Below are 24085 nucleotides of genomic sequence, written 5' to 3' on the forward strand. Positions count from 1 at the left end.
TTAACCAGAGCAAACACCCGACTTGGTAGGCTCGCAGCCACCGGCACAGCCGTTGTACATCTGACACTTGACCTTTGCGTCTGTGCAGACGTTCTTGAGGGTGGCGGTGTCGCCATAGTTCGAGTTGATGCCGACAATCTCGCCGCCGTTGTACGCGGTGGTTCCCCTACTGATTGTTAGGCTTCATATCATTGCAAAACAGGAAAAGGGAGATTGACTCGACATAGACATTGCGCTTGCACTGTGTGCTACACTGTTCATTTAAATATATATCGTGAGTTCGGGTTGTGGTGTTGATCGGATCGATGGTGTTGACTTACGTTTCCGCAAGAGCGGTACAACTTGCCATATGTGTTGGCGTAGAAGTTAATGATCTACCATGTATTTTAGCGCCAAAATAAAGGTCATCAGGGTCCTTAAGAACTTACGTTCACAGTGCCACAGCCGTTGTGCTGGACAATCTTGTCCGAAGCCTTGTAGGCGCCACCGCCGATTATCCAAGTATGGTCGCCGCTCTTGTCATTCTTCTGCATTTGGTGTCAAAACTTCATTCTCATCTAATACAACATAAACATGCGAGTGACACTTACGACAGTGATGGCGTCTTCGCAGACATCCTCGAACCAAACAAACTCGAGGGTGCAGGGTCCGTCACAGTGCACACCTTCAGCCTGGTTCTTTCCAATGATGACGTTCTTCAAGGTTGCGCCTCTGCGGAGCAGAAAAACGGCATCGGCGTCACCTGCAGACATTTGTGAGAAACGCTATTGATGGCTGTACGGGGAGTTTCTCACCTCCTTCGGCCTGATCGTTGCAGGCACCCGAGCCACGGTCATACTTAGCCCAGCCACCATCGAATGTGGCACCAGCTGCCACCTCGATGACTTTGCTGTTGGTCTTGGTGCTAGTAGGAGTGGGAAGACCACCCTCGTAGCCGAGACAAGCCAGAGTGGACGGCAAAGCCGCCAGCAGAGCCACGACACCTGCCTTTGAGAAGTACATGATTGCTTGTGTATGTCTTTGATGCAGAAGTCGAGTCAAATTGGAATCAAAGTCCGTGGTGGTGAGTTACGATCCAACAGAAGTGATTCTTCCGGAGCCGTTATATAGACAAGCGCAGGAGACTTGATCTCTGAACAGTTTCTGACCATGAAAACAAGCTGGTGTTTCATGCGTCGATCATTGGTGGACTAAACCCGAAGGAACGCAACTGTGAGAAACTCGTGAGAAATGGATTGCGGTTTTCCGGATCCTACGCTGATGAATAACAACCAAGATGTTGAACAGCCGGCCCAATGAGATGAATCGTCGCTCAAGGAACCGCCGTGATGTGACAGGCAAGCTGGCTGGAAGATAGAGATACCAAAGGAACAGCCATGAAAGAGACAGGCGTCGGGCAACGATCCTACTCTGAGGTCTAGTCACCGCCAACTGAACTTGTTCTGTTTTCTGTCCCTGCATTGGAAGTAAGATGCCAAGATCTAATTGGAAATCAACCATGGCAGTTGGAAAGAGGTCACATTATCTGATTGATAGTGCCAAGAACGACCATGTGGACGGAGAAATTCTCCAACAATGGGCGCCCCGGTCCGGTTCCCGGCCCCGCAGGTTTCCCCCAGTAATATTTCCCAGGAGTTGTCCGTCCCGCCACCGAAACTGGGGCCGTATCGCGGACTGCCACCACAAGCTGCCGGGGTGCTATCAACCCCGCCATTCAAGCAATTTTAAGCACATTTAAGCACCAGTCGATCATGAGATAGTCGGAAATAAGCAGGGATGTATTCGCGTGGACTGCCTTAATTGTCGAGTGGCGCCCGAACACATGCATCCACTGCACCCAGCATGATGCAGTATCATCTGCAAGGGCTGAGTCGTGGCTCTCGTTCCCATACCTACATACAGGACCTGGTTCCTAAATTCCGCAGTATGTCTCGCACAGGTTTCCCGCGGTTAACGCGATAGCGTTGGTTAAAACTTCTGCGTTTGAACTTCGTCGTGGCAGAAGCGCTGTCCCATCTTTGCGGTGGTCGACGTGCCTGCTCAAATTGAAGTTCTCATTGCCTCTTGCAAAGATTTCATACTTTCAGAACACTATACACATACAGGCGAGCGATAATTATACCATGTCGTACAAAGCTTGGAGCAACGACAGTCGCAGCAAGCCAGTAAGCCTGAGGGCATCCTTCACTCATGAAGAAGTAATCTATGCATGGGCCAACGTTGATTAACAAGTAGCATTCAACATTCTAAAAGCCACGACAATGTACTACAGCCCAACTTGGGGGCCATTTGAAGGTGATTGGTTGTTTCACGGTTCACATAGAATCCATCATCCATTGAACAGCAATGTGCTACGCAAGTATGGTGTTTGAGTCAATTTAAAGGCACAACCCGACTACGTGGGGGCCTACAGGCATACCATGAATTCGCCAGATAGTCATTTGGCATTCACAGTCAGTCTGAGAAAATGCTGCGCCAGAGGTAGGCCACGAAGTATGCAATGCAGTGTTACTATAAAAGAACCTCGCAACTCATATACAGCGTGAATCAACGTGTACAATGATTATGCGCCCAAAAGGTCAAGAGCACACCCGCAGATTAGCTCGAGACTTTCGATCCTCTCGAGGTACGGTTCAATTCATCCATGAATCAGGTCCAACGCCTGCCACACAAGATGACCAAGGACCAGGAGGAGGTAAGATTTGCATTAAATCCAAGACAACGTCGCATTACTCACGTCTCACTTCTGACAGTGAAGTACACCCAGCTTTCAAATGCTGATTGCTAGTCTCAAGGGATCCCTGTTGCGCCTACAAGTTGGCTCCTTAGGGGGCTCTGTAATAAAATATTTCAACGAATAATATGAAATTTAACTTGCATGAATTCAAAGAAAAATCTCGGTAAAATCCAGTGATATTGCTAGCTACCGGTATGTCTTGGTGGTGCCAAAGCCCCTTCTCGCCTAATTGACCTTAGGCTTCTCGTTCGCCACCTTGTACAGCCTCTCAATCTCTGTCCTTGCTCCACCCCACCTCTTCCTCTTGCCGTCAAAAACACGGTAGATGTGCGGGCTGTAGACGCCGCCCATGAGAATGCTGCAGAATCGGGGCTCCTGGAACCAGAACTTCCACCCCTTCCACCCCCAGCCCAGGTACTCATTCACGCCTGTGCCGGCCGTCTGGTCAGCCCAGTCCGCCCACTGGTACGGGTTGACCGTCTGCGGCAGGACGCTGCCCTCTCTAGCCAGTTCTACCATCCAGGCGTGGTGCTTATCGACCGCCTGCTCCATCTCCTCCTGAGGGGGCAGGGCCGACCTGCCCTTCCACACCTGCGTCACCGCCATCGAAGATAGGTCATTTATCTGGAACTGGCCCATAGTGAGCGCCACAGCACCCTGGAAGGCCAGAGAATGTGGGTGGCTTAGCGAAAAGACGCCTTGATACAGTCTCGGCAGCGGCTTGCCCCTCGAACCTCTAGCGGCGGCCCAATCTGGCGTGGTCTCGCGCGTCGGGTCATACTCGGGGTCCAGAAGACTAAAGTCGGACATGTAGCCAGTGCAGTAGATGATCGTGTCTACCTTGATGACTTTGCCGTCGGTGAGCTCGACCTTGTTGGGCCCAACGACCCCGCTGACGCCTTCAACGGACCGGACAGCGCCGCTCTCTAAGGAATCGATAAGATTGTCCGTGATGAGGGGCAGGTACTTTTTGAGGGAGGGCGCGGGGGACAGCTTCCATTCGGGTCGGATGTTGAAAGCCTCGTCCTGGAGTCTCTTGCCGAAGTTGTTGAAAAGCTTCTCGACTAGACTGGGAAAGAAACGCTCGAAGACGCGCTGCCAGGTGACGTAACGGACGTTGATGGTATGATCGATGGGTTTGCCCTCTTTTACGCGGGGCAACTCCACGATGTCAGACAATACTGACTGGGGTGTGGACCGAGGGGCAACTTACAACTAGGCATCCATGTCTATGTGATAGATAGATGTTGTTGGCGTATCCGGCGAAAGATGTCGCTGTGTCTGCCCCGCTGTTGCCCAGGCCGATGATCAAGACATCCTTACCCTTGAATCCCTCGGGGCTCAAAGATACTTCAGTACGGGCAACTCCAAGCTTGGAAATGGGTCGTCGGCGTCACAAACTTACCTTTTGAACGACTTAGCGTGAAGCTTTTCGCCTTGGAATAGATCAATTCCCTTAATGTCAGGATATTTCGGCGTATGATTTTGACCCGTCGCCATGATCACTCTGTCAAACATCTCGTCGGGGGCCCCATCTATCTTAATCACCCATTTATTGGCGCTTTCATCATGGTACACACGAGTGATGCTTATGCTGAGGCGCATCGAAGGGCGCAGGTTGAAGTGCTCCACGTAGCTGGCAAGGTACCTCTGCATATCGCCGGCGGAGCAAAGGCTTGGAACTTCTACCGCCACTGAGTCTAGGCCACGGATAATGATGGAAAGATGTTTGTCTCCTCACCTGCTGGGAAGGGAAAGTCTGTGAAGCATCCCTGGTGCAGATCGTCAGCATGACCATTTGGTCACGTGGGCAGGTAGCAGACTCACCCTTTCCTTTGAGATGTTAACGACGGTTGCTATCGCACGTTATCAATCTCATTTCTGTCAGAGAAGGAGCAGTTCATGTTACTTGGGAGCGCAGAGACTCGGTCTTCTGGCGTATACGTCCAGAGCCCCCCCGGATAAGGGATGCGGTCAAACCCCGTTGCCTCGAACCCCTCTTCTAGGCAGTTCTTGAGGGCGACGAGACCAAGCGCCCCTGTGCTTGTCAGCATGCTCAAGGGACTAAGGGTATCCTGTGCCCTTCAAACCAAAACTCACCTAGGCCGACTATCGCAACCTTTTTACCTTCCGTCATGGTGATACAGTCCCAGTAGTCTTCAGTGTAACGGTTGTCAATGTAACAAAACGAGACGGGAAGAAGCCAGAGACCGACGACGAGTTTTATCTACATAAGGTAGCAACGGATTGACGAAACGCGGGCATCAAGAGAACGGGATGCTCGTCTAGCCCAAGCTTCGGGATCGCCGTTGCCTTATCTTACTGTGTCACACAGGGAGAGGCCACTAAAGCAGACTGACACAGGAATAGTCGAATCAGGAAGTCCGTAAGCCGTAATCCTACTGATAGGATTCAAATCCATGAGTATCGATTGATGTAGGCCTTCTGTTAATGAGCTGTTAGTGGCCACGTCAGAATCCTTTTTGAATTGGCTGGCAGCAACGAGCTTCGAGGTTAAAGTAAATAGCCGTTCTCCACGTAGATTGGTACATTTTATAGCCTACCCATAAAGGACCGGTGACAATACAGGTAGGATTTCCTTTTGTAGCTGACGCGCTGAGACGCTAGGATGACTAGAAAAGGCTGCATGGATTATCAGGCGCGCGGATGGCCAGGTTCGTCATGTTGTCACATGTGTCAGCTCATGTGACATCTAACAATCCATGGACGATCGACCGAATGTCGTGTTCCCAAAATATTTGCCCACTTAAGCATCAAATAAGTGAATTGCATACCCCACAGAAAGCATTTCGGCCTTCGTCGTCCGCCTCCTTGACATTTCCGGTGCTGATCACATATCAACTGAAGCAGAATTCTGAAGACGATGTCATGACCTCAATCTTCTGAAAACTTGTGCGCGCTGCTGTCAGCGTTGACATTGGGATATGAACCGGAATAATGGCGGAAGATCATTAGTAAGCCCCAGGCGCTTACTCTGGCAACCACTCTATTCAAAATTCAATCACGCCTTGAAGGCTACCAAACAACGCAATGACGAACTAGCTAAGACTTTGGCGGCAGAGTTGTTGATGGAGCACCGCCTCAGCGTGTTCCATCTGGCTGTCATGCATCTGACCCTAGCTGAGAGCACTGCCAACATCGTCGCGCATGCCCAAGAGGCTGCCAATCTCGACAACGAGGTTCGTCAGCAGCCCTTTCTCACGGATGTCGATTGGGTCATCATTGACCGCCAGGATGAGAGATCAGAGCTCGCTTTGATCGAAGTGCGCCGTGACAAGTTTGCTCGCCGAAGCGAGGTTGACGAATATCTGTGAACACCACCCACCCAGAAACGAACTCTCGCCTTGACAAGGTGACTTGGCATATTAAGCCATAATGAACGTCTGCATCAATGCCAGTTCCGAGGTATAGAACGTCCAGATCGAGGCCATGATAGACCGTTCTGGCAGCATCCCCAGCTACGATGTTTTGCGCGAAAGCCGTCAGACCCTTAGTAGCTTTTTTGCCAAACGCGTCGCGGAGCAGCTTCAGAATCCATATGTTGCGGACTCGATCGCGAAGCCTAGGCGGAACTGTTTCCAGTATGCGCACGTATTCGGCCATGATCTGACCCCGCTCCTCTTCGGTGAATCGTCGCACTCCGATAGGGTTTGCTGGCATGGCTGAGGCCATTTCCCACATCTGCGAAGAGTTGATGCCTTTGCCAGTAACTTCGTTGTCGTCCTCCTCGTCCTCCCCCTCCTGCCTCGGTTTCTCCGTTGGGTTGACTGTGCGTGTTCTGTTTGCCCCATCGTTCGTCTGCTGGAAGGCATACCGGGCGAGATCTGTGGTGGTTGTGGAGGTGTTGTGGCCAGCGTTGGAAAACTCAGCGACAATGAAGGTGCGTTTCCCCCATTTGGTTCTAAGGATTCCTTCGAATTGCTTGGTTGAGTCTTGAGCTTCTTGTTGGCTTTGGCAGCAGCGGGGGGTTTGTCAAGACGAGGCTTCTCGCCTTTGTTAGGCTTGACATCGTCGGCAACACGGCTGCCTGCGTTTCCTATGGCAGCGATGCTGTTGCTCGAAACTTGGCTGGAATCTTATCTCTGGTCAGCGGATTTCTTTTTTTTCCTTTTGGAAGTTCGTCTTTGTTCTTACCTGCTTTGTGTATCGCTAGACTAACAGGAAGATCGGCTTCGAGATCTCAGTAATACGGCTCTGTCTGGTGGAATGTCTTGGATAGGCTGCTCAGTTGCGACGTCCACGTGTTATCTAGAAAGAAAGATTGCGAGAGGTCGAGGAAGAAGAGGAAGCTTTTTATAGTCGATACGAGTGAGGTGAAATCCAGAACGTGGGGATCGCCTCGACGCGCGCGGCAGGTGCGCACCACAAACACTTGGAAAGGCAGGATCTCCAAATCATTCTGAAGAAGAAGGAGCACCCTTTGGCAGGCACCGGTTATCTCAAATCGTTGTTCAGCTCTTCTCCTCAATCTCTTCTTTAATCTAGGAGATCAAGGCTTTGGGTGTTTTGGAGGGAAGCCGTGAACCTCAGCCTCCTCAATGATCCTTTCCTTCATTTCTCATTAGTTACTTGTTTGAAGCGAATGTCGAATGATTACTGCAAACTGGAAGAGATGATAGCATTTTCTTTAGTTATTGACATGTATTGCGGCTCCCTACCAGGCTTGTGTTAAGTAGGCCAAGACTGGGCACTCACAACAAGCCCACGCCTGGCGTTTGAAGAATTATTCGACGAGAAGTGAAATCCATCAGACAAGACCATTCAAACTCACACACCTTGAATGGTCTGTTGCATGTGACTGGAGCTGGATGTGAAGTCGCCCTGCCAACGCTCCATATGCACACTCAAGTCACCAAGGGCCAAAATGCGTTTGCCAAAGTCAATGCTCGACAGCCAACTTCAACGTCGGAAGCCATAGCATACGATTTTCTCATACTTGTAATTCGCTATGAGTTTTCTTTTCATATTGGATGGCATTATCGCATACTTACATTCTCCGAGCTGCCATGCCACCAATGATGCGATCTGCATCTCAGGGTGAATGATTTTGGAGACCGATACTTATGTGGTCTTTTATGATCGGAATTGAGAGAAGGGACCCTAGGTCTGTCTTGGCAGTGACAGCTGACGTTGAAGTTTCCATGCTATTGGTAAGGCCATGTGCGATTCAGTCTCGGACAACTTGAAACAGGGGCCTGAAGTTTACTACCGCGCCAACAGCGGCCAGAACCTCATGTCACGTTGGTATCCCGTTTCCCAACCTGTCAGACTCGGTTTAAACGGCATTGTCGTCGGGGAGTTTGGGCCATCTAGTGTCACCAACCGCAGCTGCCTGCTGGTCGTTAACACAGCTTTCTAAGCCAGTTTCGGTCATGCCCGCACGATTGCATTCGATGACTACAGATAGCTGTGCCGACTTCAGCCACAGAGGCTGCCATCGAATCTATTTGGAACAGATGACTGTGCCTCATATAGTGGGGGCCGCGTCACATACAACACCACAGTGCTCTCAGGAATAGCAGCTGTCTGCCTTACACTGATTAAACGACCGTATGGCTGCGGCAAGTGGGTTGGTATTGAAACGCAAGGGCGGTTATGCCCGAAAACAAAGACTGTGATCTCTGCTGTGCTGCTGAGATTTGCAAGTTCCAAGCCATTTGCACACGATGCATTTGACATTTGCTCCTCCAACGCCACCATTGATTCTCTCGTAAAATCTTGTCCAATTCTTTGTGTGATGATCTCATGAGATACGGCCCCGAGGCGATAGCAGCGACAAATGGCTGTTGAAGAGGATCGCGGCTCGATCAGATCAGCCGAGGGTGAGCCTCAATACCCGCCTCCGGTGTCCGTGGAGAAACGGAAATCAGATTCCTCCTGGGGTGATGTACCACAGACCGCAAGAACCTCAGGGTTCTCGTGGTTTAGACTAAGTGCAAATGGGCCTCCAGGGCCCGTCGACGAGCTGAGCCTTTACATGGGCGCTGCATTCAGCAGCATACCCGACGATGACGAATCACAACGATCGCCTTATTTTTCGACATGGGCGAGCGATGCCTCTAGCGTGACGGGGGGAGAGAAGAGAAACTCGGCCTCACAAAAGTTCGTAGTGGACTGGAACAAGCCGTACGATCCGGAGAATCCGATGAACTGGGCTATGGTGTCAAGGTGGATTCAGATTGTGCTTGTGAGCATCTTGACGCTACAAGCGTGAGTAATGCAACCGACTATCTTCTTTGGAAATATCTTATCCTGATTACATCCCAGAGCGGTCGCGTCGTCGATGCCTGCCCCTGCCGTCCGAGAGATTTTGAAGGACTTCAACGCGCCTGATGGTGTGCTATCCTCGCTCGTTGTCTCAATCTTCAATCTGGGCTTCGTCTTCGGTCCCGTGTAAGTGTATTCCACAAGTACACGAACTGCCCCGGCCCCGCGGCATCTGCTAACGACGCATAGACTAGCAGCGCCCATGTCGGAGCTCTACGGACGATATCCAGCGTACAGCATCTCGAACGTGCTCTTTCTCGCCTGCAATGCCGCCTGTGCCGTCTCGCCAAATCTCGGGGTTCTGCTGGTATTCCGCTTCTTGAGCGGATGTGCCGGTGCAGCCCCGCTGTCCATCGGGGGCGGCACGATCGCGGACGTCGCACCTCCAGCGCTGAGGGGCAGAGCGGTGTCGGTATACTCTCTCGCGCCGCTCCTCGGACCAGTTCTGGGGCCTGCGGCGGGCGGCTTCTTGGCGGAGTATGCTGGCTGGCGATGGATCTTTTGGGCGCTGTGCATCATGGTAGGTTGGCACGAGCTGTCTGTACAACAGGCAAAAGACAACGTCACTGACGAAGGCTTCGTATCACAGGCCGGTGCTGTTGGACTCGCAATGCTTCTGATTCTGAGGGAAACCTCTGCAAAAGCTCTGCTCGAGAAACGAGCGCAAAAGACGAGAAAGCGTGCGGGAAATCCCAGATACACTTCGGTTCTAGACGACGGCGTCTCGCCCCAAAAGGCCTTCTCTCGGGCCATCAAACGACCGCTGAGGCTCTTGATACTTCATCCCATTGTGTTCTCTTTGTCTGCATACTTTGCAGTCATATACGGATATTTGGTACTACAGCCGCCTTCCTCGTCTCAAATTTAGCTGACAATCCTTTGCAAGTACCTCTTTTTCACGACGGTAGCAATGGTCTTCACTGAGAAGTACGGTTTCTCCGCAGGCTCTTCCGGCCTCACCTTCATAGGTGTCGGGATCGGTACAGTGACCGGCACCCTTATTGTCTCTGTCTGGGGGGATAAAGTAGCTACATCACTATCTCAGAAGCATGCCGCCCGAAGACCGGAGTTTCGCCTTCCTTTGATGGCGTATGCTGTGCCGGTGATACCAGCAGGGCTTCTGCTGTACGGTTGGACGGCAGAAAAGGGGGTGTTTTGGCTGGTGCCGATGATTGGAACTTTTATTGTTGGGGTCGGGATCTTGTTTGTGTTTGGCCCGTTGGCCTCGTATCTGGTTGATGCATTTACTACGCACGCTGCGTCAGCTCTCGCCGCTTCGACAATTTTTAGGAGCATTTTTGGGGCCTTTCTTCCTCTCGCAGGACCCCCGTTATACGACGCTCTGGGTTTGGGGTGGGGGAATACGATTCTTGCTGCTTTTGCTTTGCTTATGGCTCCGATACCCTGGGTGATTATGAAAAAAGGGGAGCTCATCAGGGGCAAATATGCCCACCGTGTTTACTAGACCATGTTTGCTCAGCATTTTAGACTGTGCGTCATAGAAAAATCAATAGATTCCTTCATGAATAGCGGGATTCAAAGGAAATGGGGTGATTGTGGCAGCTGGATCGACAGATCTTCTTTCCCATCTGAATGGAAGTGTCTGCCATGCAGTAGACAGAGCGCCAGATACGATAGAATTATTTGGCAACACAGGCAAATACCCGGTCACGAAAGCCAGGATCTTGTATCTACCTTGGACGACCGTAAGTAAATTTGAATAGCTTATAATTTCTCTCCAGCTGTGATGTCTAGTAGAGAGTCTCTTTGTAGAGAAGCCCCGAGTCCTTGAGTGACTTGTCAAGATTCACAAGGTGCTATGCACTGCGTGAAGATGAATACATGAGCTCTTTGTACAACTGCAAGTATTAGCAAGATGTTACTGAGTCTAATAGCCCTCTAGCTTCAACGTCAACTTCAGATTGCGGGGATTATGGTCCGGACAACAGAACCAGCAGTCTCCAGAGATACAAAGCCCATCGGCGTTGCCTCCACCCACTGCCCCCTCCTTACCAGTGGATTAAGTATTTCCTAATCGACAGGTCATCTTTGGACACATTTGTCCTCGCCAGCCTTCACCAGTTGACAAGACCTGCCACCGACCAGGGGCTTCTCGTCTCATGAGCGAAGCACAACAACACCAACACGAAGAAGGTGAGGAGATCGTAGAGGATCCGGCTGCCTCCTCATCAAGCCCTTGGAGCAGCTGCCGAGCACATTCTCACCCTCCCCCTCAAAGCTTTGTTGAGAATCTGTCGCAGACCAATAAGTTCTTCCTCCAGTAGCGCTGCTCTACAGGATTCATCCGCATCCTCTCGTCATGCTGGTTGCCGTCGTGGGAAACCATCGCGAGTCGCACCCCATGAAAACACGACCTCACCAGCCTCTTTTCCTCGCACCCGAGGAGACGCACATCGTAAAACAAGTCATCAGGGGGTGGGCAAGTCCACATCGAACGACACCTAGCTGAAACTGTGCGACCTCCCGAGAATATTCAAGTCCAGCTGACCAAAACACAAACAAGCGTCGTGACAAATCAGAGAGCTGCATCTCGACAGTGCCGGTGTAATGCCCAGTCCCGACTGGACCTTCATGGCATATTTGTACTTACGGGCTAGCTCTCTCGATAGACTAGCGGGCCACACTGGATTATATCGGGAATAGTCGCCCCGGCAGTTCCCTTGGCCTCGCCTGCAAGCTGTTGGAAAACCAAGGTTGAGGATAGTCCGGCATACTCGAGATGGCAGCAGACGGCAGGCAGGCAAAGCAAAAAGACATACAGGCTTATCTGCGATAATACGAAGCGGCAGCGGCTCCCCAGCCCCGAGCAGACGCAGACGCGTCTCCGCACACCATACGTAGAAAAGCACATAGCTTCTGAGACATCCATCCACACCGCTTGGCCGTAGGTCTGAGTCACATGGCAAGTCACAACCCCCCTCCCTCCCTCCTCCCCCTCGAGCTTGCTACGCAGACGGGCGTACCGTCCGTGACCGCCTAGCCGCTGCCAAGAGGAAGTTCCGTCTGGATCCCAGGGCTTTGGATTGTGGCTTGATCTGGGTATTGGGCAGCTAGCGCCGTGATTGGGCGGCGCCGAACGATTTCTTGCATGAAACAAAAAACAGGCTTTACAAAAGAGACAACCCTCACAACGACGACCTTCGGGACTGAGTGGCTGATGAGCGCCACATCCCGTGCCCAACTCCCACCGTCAGCCACGAATGGATACCAGCATATCAATATATCGGTTTGATATGAGGTCAAGATGACGGGAACAAATGCTCCTGGAGTTGGGGGCGTGACCGGGACTTGCCTCAGCATGGCACGGCCTCGAGTGGCCCCGGAGGCTCGCGCCGTGCGGTGGTCAACAGTTCCTCCGTCCTTCATCAGCAGACCAGACAGGCCCCATCAAGGCTGGCAAGAAAAGAAAAAAAGGGCCCAGTCACCCTTGACTTCAAGGTTCGTCAAAGGGACTTCCCCGATTCCCTAGGCTGGCGCAGCCGTGCGGGAATGTCACCGTTCCGCTACAACCAGAGTGGAGATGTGTCTGAAGGTTTTGGGGCGGACAGCTTTCGTATCACGACGGGACGCAGCTACGCGGGCGACGACGCGTCGCGAGGGCAAGATCCGAGACTACCGGCGTGCTTCCAAGAGGAGAGAGAACACATCGTGGTATGCCAGCCAGGCCACAAGAAGGCGGAGTGGGACGCGCCGGCAAGGATGGGTGGGTGGGGATCATGGGGTTCGAGGGTGATGCGCTCTCTAGATATCTAGACCAAGACGATCTCGCAGAAGAGGGTGTGGGAGATGGAGCTTGCCAATAGAGATGGTGTTGCGACTAGCAGCTGGTTCCCTGTTTGGAGGACACCCTGTCGACGGCAGCCCACGGCAGGGTCAGTGCCACCGCAGAGACTTGGCTGGACGTCGGTTCGGGATTTCTGTTAAGCATAAGACAACAGCAGGGTGTCTCTATTCGCTCAGAGCGAGGGAGTCGGAAGTCGGAATGGCAGTTGTGGATGACAAGGGGCCCCCCAGGTGATCAATTGCGGAGGATTACAGCAAACGCAGAGGAGCAGAAGCGCGAGACCTTCAGATGGACAAGAAGAAATACAGCCAGTAGCATCCATGCCATGTGTAAGCTGGCTTGGTGTTCGACTCGACCCAGAGATGAACCGACCGACTAGGTCTGACATGGCGCCGTCGTAGGGCTACGCTTCAAACTAGTCCGGTGGCTGGACGTGGCTTGTGCCGTCAGCATGGCAAGAATATGGGGTACCGGCGCGAAGAGCAGCCCGGGATCTTCGCGAGCAGACTTGTGGCGAGGCCTCGAGCTTAGCTAAGGGGCAAGTCATGCGGCAGTGATTAGTGGAGGGACAAGGGGAAGGAGGACAATACGAGAAGCGTTGGTTGTGATATCCTGTTTGGATGAGAGAAGATCGAGAGTGTGGGGTGCTGGGAGAGGACGAAGAGCGTGATGGTGTGGAGGATCGGGAAGGGTGAGCGGAGGCTAGTCGTGATTTGTCTGACATGTTCCCCATGCGGCCGCTCTGGTGACCGCCATTCAATACCGAATAGTCAAAGATGGAGAATGCAGGCGCCGTGAATCCGAGAAAGCGTTTCGTTAACTTCAGACCTGGGCCACAGATTCCCGCTGGGGAGGAATCGAATCACATCCGAGAGCCAAAAGACGGACGAAAGAATAGGACATGTCGTGCTTGTGGCATCGGGATGTACCATCGGGAGGGCGGGCTGCGAACTGCTGCGAGTGACACCGGCCGCATACATAGCCGTCCGTCCTTGTACATGAGATATGGGCGGCCGACCACTAGGAGACGGGACGACCTCGAAGTCGTCGAGCGCACGGAGCCACTTGACGCGACGCCACACGGCTTAGGCAGGGCGACGACGACGACGACGACGACCGTTTGCTGTGGTCGAGGGGGAACGCTGAGGGCTGGTAGACCCAAACGGGCGTGGGCCATCTCGAAGATGGAGGGGACGGAGACGACGGAAGACTGGAGAGGAGCGTCCTTGTTTGCTAAAGGAGGGGTCGTCTTGGAGGGTGGGGGTTGGCCGTGGATGAGTCCTGGGAGGATATTGAAAGCAAACGGCGGGGAGGCTGAGGGAGGATCGGCGTAGGGAATGGAAACCCTTGCACCCTTGCTGCGCTGAGCGAGCGTGAGTCTTGCGTCTCGAGTGCATGGCGAGGTCTGGAGGCGGCGTGGACTAGGGCGAAAGGGGACCTGCTGGTCCAGACCAGGACGAGGGTGGCTTGATCGGGGAATGTCGATGCAGAGCAGGCGGCTTTGCTGGTGGTGTCGAGCGAGAACTTGGCGTGGTTGAAAATGGACGACACGGAGCGCAGAGCGGTGAGCATGGCAAATGATGGGCTGGATGGAGGAGGGGACGGCGCGTGGTTGAAGGTGCCTCTGTGGGCGTGTTGTTGGTGATCCATGATTCATGATGCAGAATATTGCGACTGATTTGGAATACGGGCGTGGATGGTGTTGCGAGAAACTGGAAGACTGTCCGTCAGGCTGGGGATGTCCTGTCGATTCGAGGGCGTCTGGAAGCTTGGTCTGAACACAGACAAGGTAGGCAGACAGGCAGACAGATGTGAGGTGAGCCAAGCTGTCAGTCGGTTTGAACAGATGGAACATGAATTTCTGGCGCAGACGCGAGATGCGCCTCTGCGGTTGTCAGTCGGCGGGCCGCCCCACAAGTCAGTCTCCAAACGGTATGTCATGGTTCAGATGAGTTTCCATCGGAAGAAGAGGGCGTCGACGTTTTGCCCAGGATGTTTCACTCGGGGGCGTCAAGCCGCACGGGGGGAGGGGTGGGCATGGGCATGAGCACGCCGCTGCGCAGCAGTTGGGGTCAAGATGGGAAAAAGACAAGCGGATGGGGTTTTGTTGCAGGGATCAGCACGTAATGTAATCAATCAAGCAATCAGTGGTGCGGTGCAGGCAGCGCGATGTGATGCCGTGATGCGATGCGGGCCGCGCGCAGTGGAAGCGGGCGTGACTGTATGTATGTATCGTGGTTTAATGGCGACAACGACGGCGACGAGGAGGATGAGGAGGAGGAGGAGGATTTGCTTTGAACGACGTTGGCGCAACAGCCTCCTGCAGTATCGGACCTTTCCCGGGCATCCCATCTCTGTGCGATGTGACGGCGCACCCGCAACCCACGGGGGAAGCTTGTGCGAGAGCACACGGAGCACGACAGGTACGATTTCGTCTTGGCCGGCAGCCAACGGATGTGTGCCTGTGACTGCTGTGGTCACCGGCTGGCTGGCTGGCTGACTGATTGAATGATTGATTGCCTTACCGGAGGCATCCGGGACTCCAGGGAGAGGGGCAGAGCCGAAGAGACCAGTCGCAGCTCACCGAGAAGAGGCAGCTGTCGTCGGGTAGCCACCTGGGGTTGACCGCGTTCCGAAAAGAGTTGGTAAGACGGGTGGCTGCTGGCCGAGGCTGCAACGCCGTCTCAAAGAAGAGCATGATGCAGGTTTGACCACGGCATGGGAGGGGGAGAAGCAGAGAGACGGACAGAAAGAGATAGAGCGAGAAGCCAGCCACAAGGAGGGCCGGGATGAGCAGACCTGCAGAGTGCAGCAGCCTGGAGGACGAGATGGAGCAAGATCAGAGAGTGGGAGGAGGCACTGCCGGCCGGGTCTGTGATGACGACAGCCCCCTGTGAAAGGAGTTGTTGAATATTGTCTACGGATACCTAGCTGTTTGTCTGGCTAATTATGTCGCTCGACTAAAGCCAAATACATGTCTGTGCATACGAATGATCGCACATGATGGACAGGGAAGCAGGCCGAAGAACGAACATACACATATTGAAGCTGACAGGCAATAGAAACGAGAATATGGATGACAAAAGTGCTCTCAGCCCGGTCGGTTGGTCTGTTGGCTGGCTGGATCCACGTTAATTGATTGATCGATAGAATGAATGATGGTCCAACGGGAGAATTGCTCGAGACATGCGTCGGGTGCTGGGGACGCCATCGGCCGAGAATCGGGCTGGGCAATCCCACCCGAGGACCTCCAGCCCCAGGGCTGGCGAGGCGCCTGTTGGCCGGATGCACCATGCTGTTGAAGACGAGCCCCGGTGCGTGGGCATCTCGACAGACGTCAAAAAGGCACAGATCAAGCAACAACTGACAGGACGTTATCCGTCCAAGAAGTCAGAGAAGTCGAGACATGCATCCCGCCAGCACGCCGGTCTCGCAGGGGCAGGGCAGGGCATCGTCCGTTTGCGAGCGAGTATTCTTGCTTTGCAGCTGAGGCTGCTGCAGCGAGCGTTAACTCTATCTTGCCGTCTTGTCTCTCGTCTATCCCGTCCTTGTCTGTATGTATTATGTATGTATGCATGTCTCTGGGGAGGCGCCAACTGACGGTGTCGGGCACTTTCAGGCTGCTGGGGCTGCAATCAGTGGCAGTGACATACAGTGACATACCTCTCATGCAGTGGGTAGGTACGTAGAGTCAGTCCCCCATGTGCGCGTGTGTATGTTAAGGTAGGCCAATCTGTGTACGAGTGAGTGCAAGCTGCGGGTGTGTCTCCGTGGGGGAGGGGAGAGCGCTGGATGGGTGGGAGCATCGCGTCGCGTTGCGTTTGACGTCGCACAGCTGCAACGCTGGAGCGGCGACGACGACTGCTGCGTACTCGCGCGGTCTGCGCCTTGCCCGAGATGGCAGGTTAGGCAAGTCAGGGTTGAGATCACTGCGGGTGCTTTGTGTGCATGGTCGTCCCCCGTTTTGACTAACATCGCGGGCGTACTGGCGACTGGCGATCGACGAGTGACGGTCTCGATGCGACTCTCGACGTGAGGTTGTTTAGTGTTGATGTCTGTCGATGGGACCCTGGGCTGGGGTTGTACCTACGCGCAGCATGCAGGTATGCAGGTATGTGGGCATGTATGTATTAGCCTTGGGATACGAACCCGTGACGCTGGACAGGCAGAGACGGGCGAGACACCGGGACGGATCTGCCATTTGCGATGGGCGCAGGTAGGTAGGCAGGTAGGGTATGTCGACGCGGCGGCGGATGCGAGATCAGAGATGCGAAAAAGAAAGCGGACGAGATAGAGACCTGCAGCTCCAAGATGGCCGGTAGGCGCCTTGATTGGCGATGTCGCTGACGATGGCTTGCGCATTAGGCCCGGATATTTCCACCAGCCAGACGCCCAAGGTGAACCCAGATCTGAGTCTGTCTTGGTCTCTTCTGGAACGGGGTATTTGAGATTGCTTCAGAGTCTCGTGTGTCTTGGTCCGTAAACGCACATCATCATCGCACGAAAGTCGACATACGGCCTACATGCGCACGCAGCACGTCGAGCCGTGAAGAGGCGGGGAGAGAGCGTGTTGGTTCACGAACTAGAGGCAGAAGAAAAAGAAAGACACAAAATGACCGATGTCGTACAGGAGGAGCAGAGGTTTGAGACGCCCGGAGAGTTCCCAAAATACTGGGCGCCAATTCGTCATGTCACACAGTTTACTCTACCTTGGTGGACCGTCTCACAGACAGCCAAACGGCGTCAACCCCATCCAGGCCGCATTTGCATGGAGTCTCTGCTATGTGTGTATGTAGGTTGGATGCCGTCGCAGTATGCAGTCAAGGTCATTTGGAATGGGAATCGAGAATGACATGCGGTGGAAGGCGGTGGTGGTTGGCCTCAAACGTCTAGCAGAGGGAACCTCGGTCAAGGGTCCTTCCCGGATGGGACATGATGTTCGCCAGAATCATCCAAGCCAAGTCCGCTGGATGGTCCGGAATCATCAACGCTGAGGGTCAATCACGACGGCTCTCTTGAACCCCAGCGCGGTGATGGTGTGAATGCCCGGGAGTTGAAGGACGATCCAACCGCTCACCCCAGTTCGTCCATCTCACGCCCTCTCTCTCATCCACCCCTTGTCGACGACACCTCTATTTGGCTCGTCTCTTCCCGAACTCCGGCAGTGACGGAGGGTGCGGGATAGGTCGAGGATCACGACCGCATTCCAACCACACTCCAACAGCGCGGCTGACCGGTTTTTTTTTTTTTTTATTCTCCCTCGACCGTTTCCCCCAATGGCGATGGCCTTGATTCCCACCCAGTCCGCTACAACATTGGTGGCGTCCTCCATCACAACGAAGCCCTCATCACCCTCCCCGGAAACTCACAGATCGGGCTTTGGATGCTGGAGGGCGCTGCTGTCCCAGTGCTGCAGGACGGGCTTCGATGGTTGAGGGGGGCAGAGAAAGGGAGAGAGAGGGCGAGGGCATGGAGCAACTTTGGGGCGCCGGGGCATCATGGGGCCGCCGCGTGATGGAGGCACGCCACCTTGGGTCTTTTGGTCGGGAGGATGGTGGTAATGGTGGTGGTGGTAGTGGTGGTGATGCTGTTGTGGTGGTGAGGGGTCGAGTTGAGGGGCCGGTCGGGGAGTGGGCAGGCATAAGAGACATCGACGAGGGTCTGATGCACGCATGTAGGCTGCACCGCGAGGAATACCGCCGACGGGTCATGGACATGACATTGATGTTTGCTCGTACGAGAAGAAAATGTCTTAGCCACCGCGGAGTGAGGCTCGACTAACACGGCATGCGGTATGGCTTGGCGGACAAGGCAAGGAAGGCAGGCAACGGCGAGTGAGTGGATGGCGGCATGGGCATGGACATGGACATGGGCAAAAAAGGGTACTCGCGATGTCTACGGAGAGGCGTGTACTCACGGGCTGGGTAGCACGGCTCTGGATACATGACTTGCAATGACGTGAAGTATTGTGTGGGTTTCCAGGCGAGGCCGAGTGTGAGAAGAGACATGACGATGGTCCCTTGATCACAACTGATGCATGTAAGTCACGGTGAGCGAGTGAGAGAGCGGCCCCCCGTGTTTGACGGGCAGGGGGGATGCTGAGGCGAATGCATCTGCGATGGAGGCTGGCTCACTTATATGATGAGGACGCTCCCGTGTGTGCCGAAAGTCATGGTTGAGCTTGTATAAACCCTTCTTTCCATCTTGCTGCCTCTTCACTTTGGCGACGACGACCAAAGTCGAATTATTAATAGGAGGTGCCTAGCTCAGCGCCGTTGAAGTGGCCGCCAGCTCCCGTCTGCGCCTCGTCTCGCCTCGCCCATACCATCACATCACATCCCATCACCTGGACCCAAGACCAACAAACACTTTGGGTAGCTAGGCATTCTCGACCACCAGTCATCCGTATCCTCGCCGTCCCCAGTCTGCTGCCATTCGTCGGCTCCCCCTCAAGAAAGACAAGACGCCACCAGCGGTGGGAGATGACCCCTGAGCAGAGCGTCGGCCGAGCCAGCAGCGACAGCGACGGTCGAACCCCCACAGCGGCGCCCGCCCGTCAGATACGCAGTCCGTTTTGCCGCCTGGAGTAAAGAAAGGCAAAGCAAAGAAAGGCAAGGCAAATCAAGGCAAGGCCAGGTCAGGTAACCGGCAGTCGACGAGCATTTCCGTGTCTGGGTACGTACATGACCACTGAACCGGCGGGGATTCTCTCTCTCTGAACCAAGTGTACCTATCTACATGGCTACATGGATGGACGGGGGGGATGTAGGTCGCCTGTCTCGTCCATTTGATCTAATCTCCAACCTCACAGGCCCAGGCACGACATAGAGCACGCAGCTGATTCGCCGATTGCCTCATCTCGCGGTATCTTGGTATCAGCTCCCGCCATCATCGGGCTCACTCTCTCTCGTGTTGCTATTACTGTTGTTGTTGTTCTTCTTCGCATTCAGTCCATCCGATCTCTGTGGACCTTCTTCTTCTTACACTTTCTTACTCGCGCCATCCGCCAAATAGCTAGGTCTCCAAAAGGCCCCCGTCTTCACAGCCATCGGCCAACATCCTGGGGTTCCTCGAATCCTTATCGTGTGCATATCTATCTATCTGGGTGTCTACCTGCGTTGGGCATCCCGCCCGGCCGCCCGTCCGCACCGTCTATCCGCCCGCAGACCAGGCATAAGAGGGAGACATCGCGTCGCATCAGATGCACATCGCTCACTCGGTACCCTCTTACCCTGCTTGGCCCGGCTGCTGTCCCTGACAAAGTACAAAGCAACGGATATCGAGTCCAGCACGGCGCTACCTTTGTTAGCCAAAGGCATCGATCGTCTTTTGGCTGCGCTTCCATACAGAAAGCGCCGCGCCGCGCCCCCGTGTGCCGCCTCAGACACCGGCACCACACACTACCTTACACACTACGCATTACACTACACTGCATCACATTGCACTTCTTGTTGTTGCCGACACTGACTGATTCCCTCTTCTCGCGGGTGTTCTCTGCCAGGGCGTCCATCCGGCTCTCTCTAACTCTTGTCTTTGCGTCGTCGGGTTGCCATCCACACAGGTTCTCATCCCATTGCTGCAGAGGGAACCGCACTGGGTGGCTGACTCGAGACATCCAACACTTCGGTCGCAGCACGGCTTCAGCTGCAGCATCGACCCCGGTTTTGGATTCCATTGGTCTTGGTGCTGGCTCCTTCGTCCCTCGTCTTGTGATAGACTCTGGGGCTCATTGCATCAGTAGCGACAACAACAACATTGACATCAAAATCATCATCAGCATCAACAGCCAGCCGTCTACGGATACACAGCTCACCAGCCGTTGCGCTCCTAATCTCCCCCCTCATCATCGCCGTCGTCTTCTCCCGAGCCAAAGCAGCCAAACCCGCGTCTGACCGAGGGGCCACCTCCTCCATCTACCACATACATCCTTGAACCACCACCGCCTTTGCCGCCCGCACCGATCGTACCGGCGACTTCACCCCCAGCTACTTACTTGGACGATTCGGTCTAGTGCAGCGTCGTCCTCTCTCGGGCTGCTCTCCCTCGCCCTGGTCGCTGCCCATCATCCTGCTTGCCTGCCGTCATCCTCGCTCCTCCCCCTCCCCTCCACCAGCATCCTCACACACACTCACACACACACACACACACACACACACACACACACACACACACACACACACTCACACCCTGTCCCTACGCACATTGCGTGCCCAGGTACCGACGGCGCGGACTGGTCTAGACTGTCTCTCTCTCTCGCCGCCCTTCCTCTTGCTTTGGCGAGCCAGGTACCAAAGACCGTCTTGTTGGTCGCCTTCGTCCCTTCAAGCAGGACAACAGCTCAGCGCCAGTCAGTTGAGTGCGTGCGCTGTTCTTCCACCTACCTGCCCGTATCAATCTGCCCGGCCACAGCGCTGTCCGCCCGCTATTACCACCTAGCACTGGACCCCCTCCCCTCCCCTCCCCCGGGCGCCACCACCTGCTGCTGCTACAGGGCGTCCACTTTTCCCCTCTCGTCCCGCCTGCGCAGCCCGCGACTTTTCAACCGGTGCCTCGTCCAACCTTTCCTCCCGTCCACCATAACCACCACCGCCGCCGCTCTCTTCCCTCCTCCACATCATCGTCGTCGTCGTTGTCGTCGTCGTCGACCTCCTCCCCCCAAGATGCCCTCGCCCAACGGCTCCGACTATCGCCATGCGCGCAATGGCAGCCTCAACCTACAGCACCAGCAGCAACAGCAGCAACAGCCACAGCAGCAGCACCAACCACAATCCCAGAATGGCCACTCCAGCCCCATGATGAGCCCGATGCCGTCAGTCGCGTCCCCCGCCGCCGGCTCTGCCGCTGTCGCCGCCGCTCACAGGTTTGACGGCCCGCGCAGCCCACCCAGTATGTCACCGCTCTCTTTCGTCCTCTCTCTTGTTCGTCTCTGTCTAGGTTCCCGGTGACGAGGTCGGTGTTGGTGTCGGTGTATGGCACGGTGCATTGTCTGCAAACGTCGACGGCGCCTCACGATACCCTCGCCCCTCTAAATCGACCCTCCGCCATGACATGCCAGCTGTCTCGTCATTCAATGCCGCCGCCCCCGTCTCGCTTCCTCTGCAACACGTCGCACCGCACCCGTCCTTGAGCAACATTCCTCCCCTCCCCCGTCTGCGTCAACCTCTCTTTCTCAGTCTTTATCTCTGTCTATCTGTCTCTCTTCTCTGTCCATGGCTGACCTGTCTCGCCTCTGCCCTACAGATACCTCCCACGTCCCATGCAAATTCTTTCGTCAAGGCGCCTGCCAGGCCGGCAATGCCTGTCCGTTTTCTCACGATCTAGGGGCTGCCGCCGAGAATATCTGCAAATACTTTGCAAAGGTGCGTTGCGTTGCGTTGCCTCGTCACGACGAGCGGAAAACATCGCGAAATGTCGCCCATGCGGCCCCCTCACCCCCAGCCCCTCCTACCTCCGCAATCTTGCTCTGCCCCTCGGTCACACAGACCATTCGCCTGCCTCTACGCCCGTGCCCGCCATCTCGGCGACATGTCACATTCAATCACCCATGTCTTCCGTCTTCCACCGTTGCCATTCTAACCGTCGTCGCAGGGCAATTGCAAGTTCGGTCCGAAATGCGCTAATATCCACGTTCTTCCCGACGGCCGCCGCATCAACTACGGCAAGAATGGCGTCACCATCGGCACCTCTCCCATATCCCTCGGCGGCCGAATCAACCCCACCTCCGCTGCCGGATACCACCCGACGAGCGCCCTCACCTCGGGTCTCTACCGCGAGGGCGCCCCCTCGTACGGCTCCGCCTTCCCCTACGGTGATGAGCGGCAGCACCAGCTGGGCCGCCAGCCCAGCGTCGAGAATGGCCTGCCCACCATCGACACCACCTACTCCCACCCCGGTTCGAACTACGGCTCCCCGCGCGACGACGAAGCGTCCCGATTCGGCCTCGGCCTCTCGCCCATCAACGCCAAGGGCTTGTCCGTCCTCGACGCGCCCCTGCCAGCCTCCTTCGATTCCCAGGGCATCTCCAACGCCGCCCTCTTCCCCGGCGGTCCTTGGCCCTCGTCCGTCCCGTCAAAGTTCGGCCTCGAGTCGCCTTCACCTTCGCTGAACAACGCCAAGGATTCCCGAACCTCCGAGACGCTTAAGATGCTGCACACCTCTGCATTCGGTGGAAGCGAATACCTGGCCGCCGCCAACGTCACCGCATCCAGCAGTCCCCCCAGCCAGCCCATGTCCGGCGAGGAGTACTACGGAAAGCGGGCCATGCACTCGAGCCGCTACGCGAAGCCCAAGATGCTCAGCGCGAGCATGCCGAAAACGACCGTCGACCACGATTGGGAGGCCGAGTTCGCCTTCCTCGAGGAGGACTACGTGCCCCAGAACCTGCAGGATCTCTTGACCCCTGCCGAGAAGGCCCGCCGGGGCTCCCTCCGGACTATCGATGGCGAGCCCGGAAGCGAGAATGCGACCAAGTTCGGTAGCCCCATCACCGGAGCCAGCCCGAGCCGCTGGGGGCCTCTGTTCCAACGCCAGAAGGAGGAGGAGCTCCACAAGCATGGCCCTTCAGCCTTTGGGCACGTCGGCAGCCCCCTGCGCAACTCCGTCCTTTCCAACGAGATGGGCAACGGCAGCTTGTCCTCCCGCCCCATTGGATCTCGTGCCGGTAGCGAGTCCATGTCCGCGCTGACCCAGCAGCTGCAGCGAACCCGTCTGGGCGACGACGGCAGCGCCAGCCCGCACCTGCACCCCTTGGCGGCCACCGGCCGGGGCCCCAGCAACGGTGCCGGCCCCATCGGCAAGGAGCGGGAGCGGGTCATGGAGCGCCATGTCTCGAGCGGGTCCATCAGCTCTTCCGTCACCGGGCGGTACACGACCCCGATCGATGAGGAGGACCCCGCTTTTGTGTTCAACATGGAGGAAGAGGAGGATCAATCCTCCGCCAGGCTTCGCAAGCGGGGCTCTGCCGGGTTCGGCATCGGAGGTGGATGGAGCTACGCTAATGCTCTCTCCGGCAAGAACGCTACCCCTACCTCTGGCCTCGCCAAGGAGCAGCGGGAACCCTCGGTCAGCGTCGAGACGGTCGGTGGACGTTGATGTGATACTTTCTTCCAAAAAGGACGTGGACAACAACACCCGGGAGAAATGCATAGCGACGGATGGAACGCCATCCCACTCGGTGGCGCCCCGGGTCTGCTCTTGACCCTTCCACACCCTGACGACACTCTACGACTCAAATTTCAGCCACGACTTTCATAGCA

At 55.2% G+C, this 24085-nt stretch overlaps 5 protein-coding genes across 5 annotated transcripts; 2 read left to right on the plus strand and 3 right to left on the minus strand.

Moving 5' to 3' along the window:
* Positions 1–1002, minus strand: GCG54_00015528 (putative pectate lyase F; the record flags this gene model as incomplete). The annotated part of the gene is made up of 6 exons (XM_045415310.1): positions 1–166; positions 219–253; positions 321–374; positions 429–527; positions 591–742; positions 795–1002. The coding sequence occupies 6 exons, from the start codon at positions 1000–1002 to the stop codon at positions 1–3; spliced, it is 714 nt and encodes a 237-aa protein (XP_045259308.1).
* Positions 1003–2962: 1960 nt separating this feature from the next.
* Positions 2963–4874, minus strand: GCG54_00015529 (Monooxygenase aurF; the record flags this gene model as incomplete). Its single annotated transcript, XM_045415311.1, has 5 exons — positions 2963–3922; positions 3951–4077; positions 4143–4387; positions 4603–4775; positions 4838–4874. The coding sequence occupies 5 exons, from the start codon at positions 4872–4874 to the stop codon at positions 2963–2965; spliced, it is 1542 nt and encodes a 513-aa protein (XP_045259309.1).
* A 3663-nt stretch (positions 4875–8537) lies between these two features.
* Positions 8538–10490, plus strand: GCG54_00015530 (MFS transporter fsa7; the record flags this gene model as incomplete). Its single annotated transcript, XM_045415312.1, has 4 exons — positions 8538–8968; positions 9026–9151; positions 9215–9860; positions 9912–10490. The coding sequence occupies 4 exons, from the start codon at positions 8538–8540 to the stop codon at positions 10488–10490; spliced, it is 1782 nt and encodes a 593-aa protein (XP_045259310.1).
* A 3202-nt stretch (positions 10491–13692) lies between these two features.
* On the minus strand, positions 13693–14480 carry GCG54_00015531 (uncharacterized protein; the record flags this gene model as incomplete). Its single annotated transcript, XM_045415313.1, is given in 2 exon segments — positions 13693–14235; positions 14253–14480. 2 exon segments carry the CDS (start codon positions 14478–14480, stop codon positions 13693–13695), a joined length of 771 nt encoding a protein of 256 aa, XP_045259311.1.
* Positions 14481–21490: 7010 nt separating this feature from the next.
* On the plus strand, positions 21491–23921 carry GCG54_00015532 (uncharacterized protein; the record flags this gene model as incomplete). Its single annotated transcript, XM_045415314.1, has 3 exons — positions 21491–21716; positions 22071–22189; positions 22419–23921. 3 exons carry the CDS (start codon positions 21491–21493, stop codon positions 23919–23921), a joined length of 1848 nt encoding a protein of 615 aa, XP_045259312.1.
* Positions 23922–24085: the final 164 nt, after the last annotated feature.

This window comes from Colletotrichum gloeosporioides, assembly GCF_011800055.1.
Source record: "Colletotrichum gloeosporioides strain Lc1 chromosome Unknown consensus_79, whole genome shotgun sequence".
Taxonomy (NCBI): Eukaryota; Fungi; Ascomycota; class Sordariomycetes; order Glomerellales; family Glomerellaceae; genus Colletotrichum; species Colletotrichum gloeosporioides.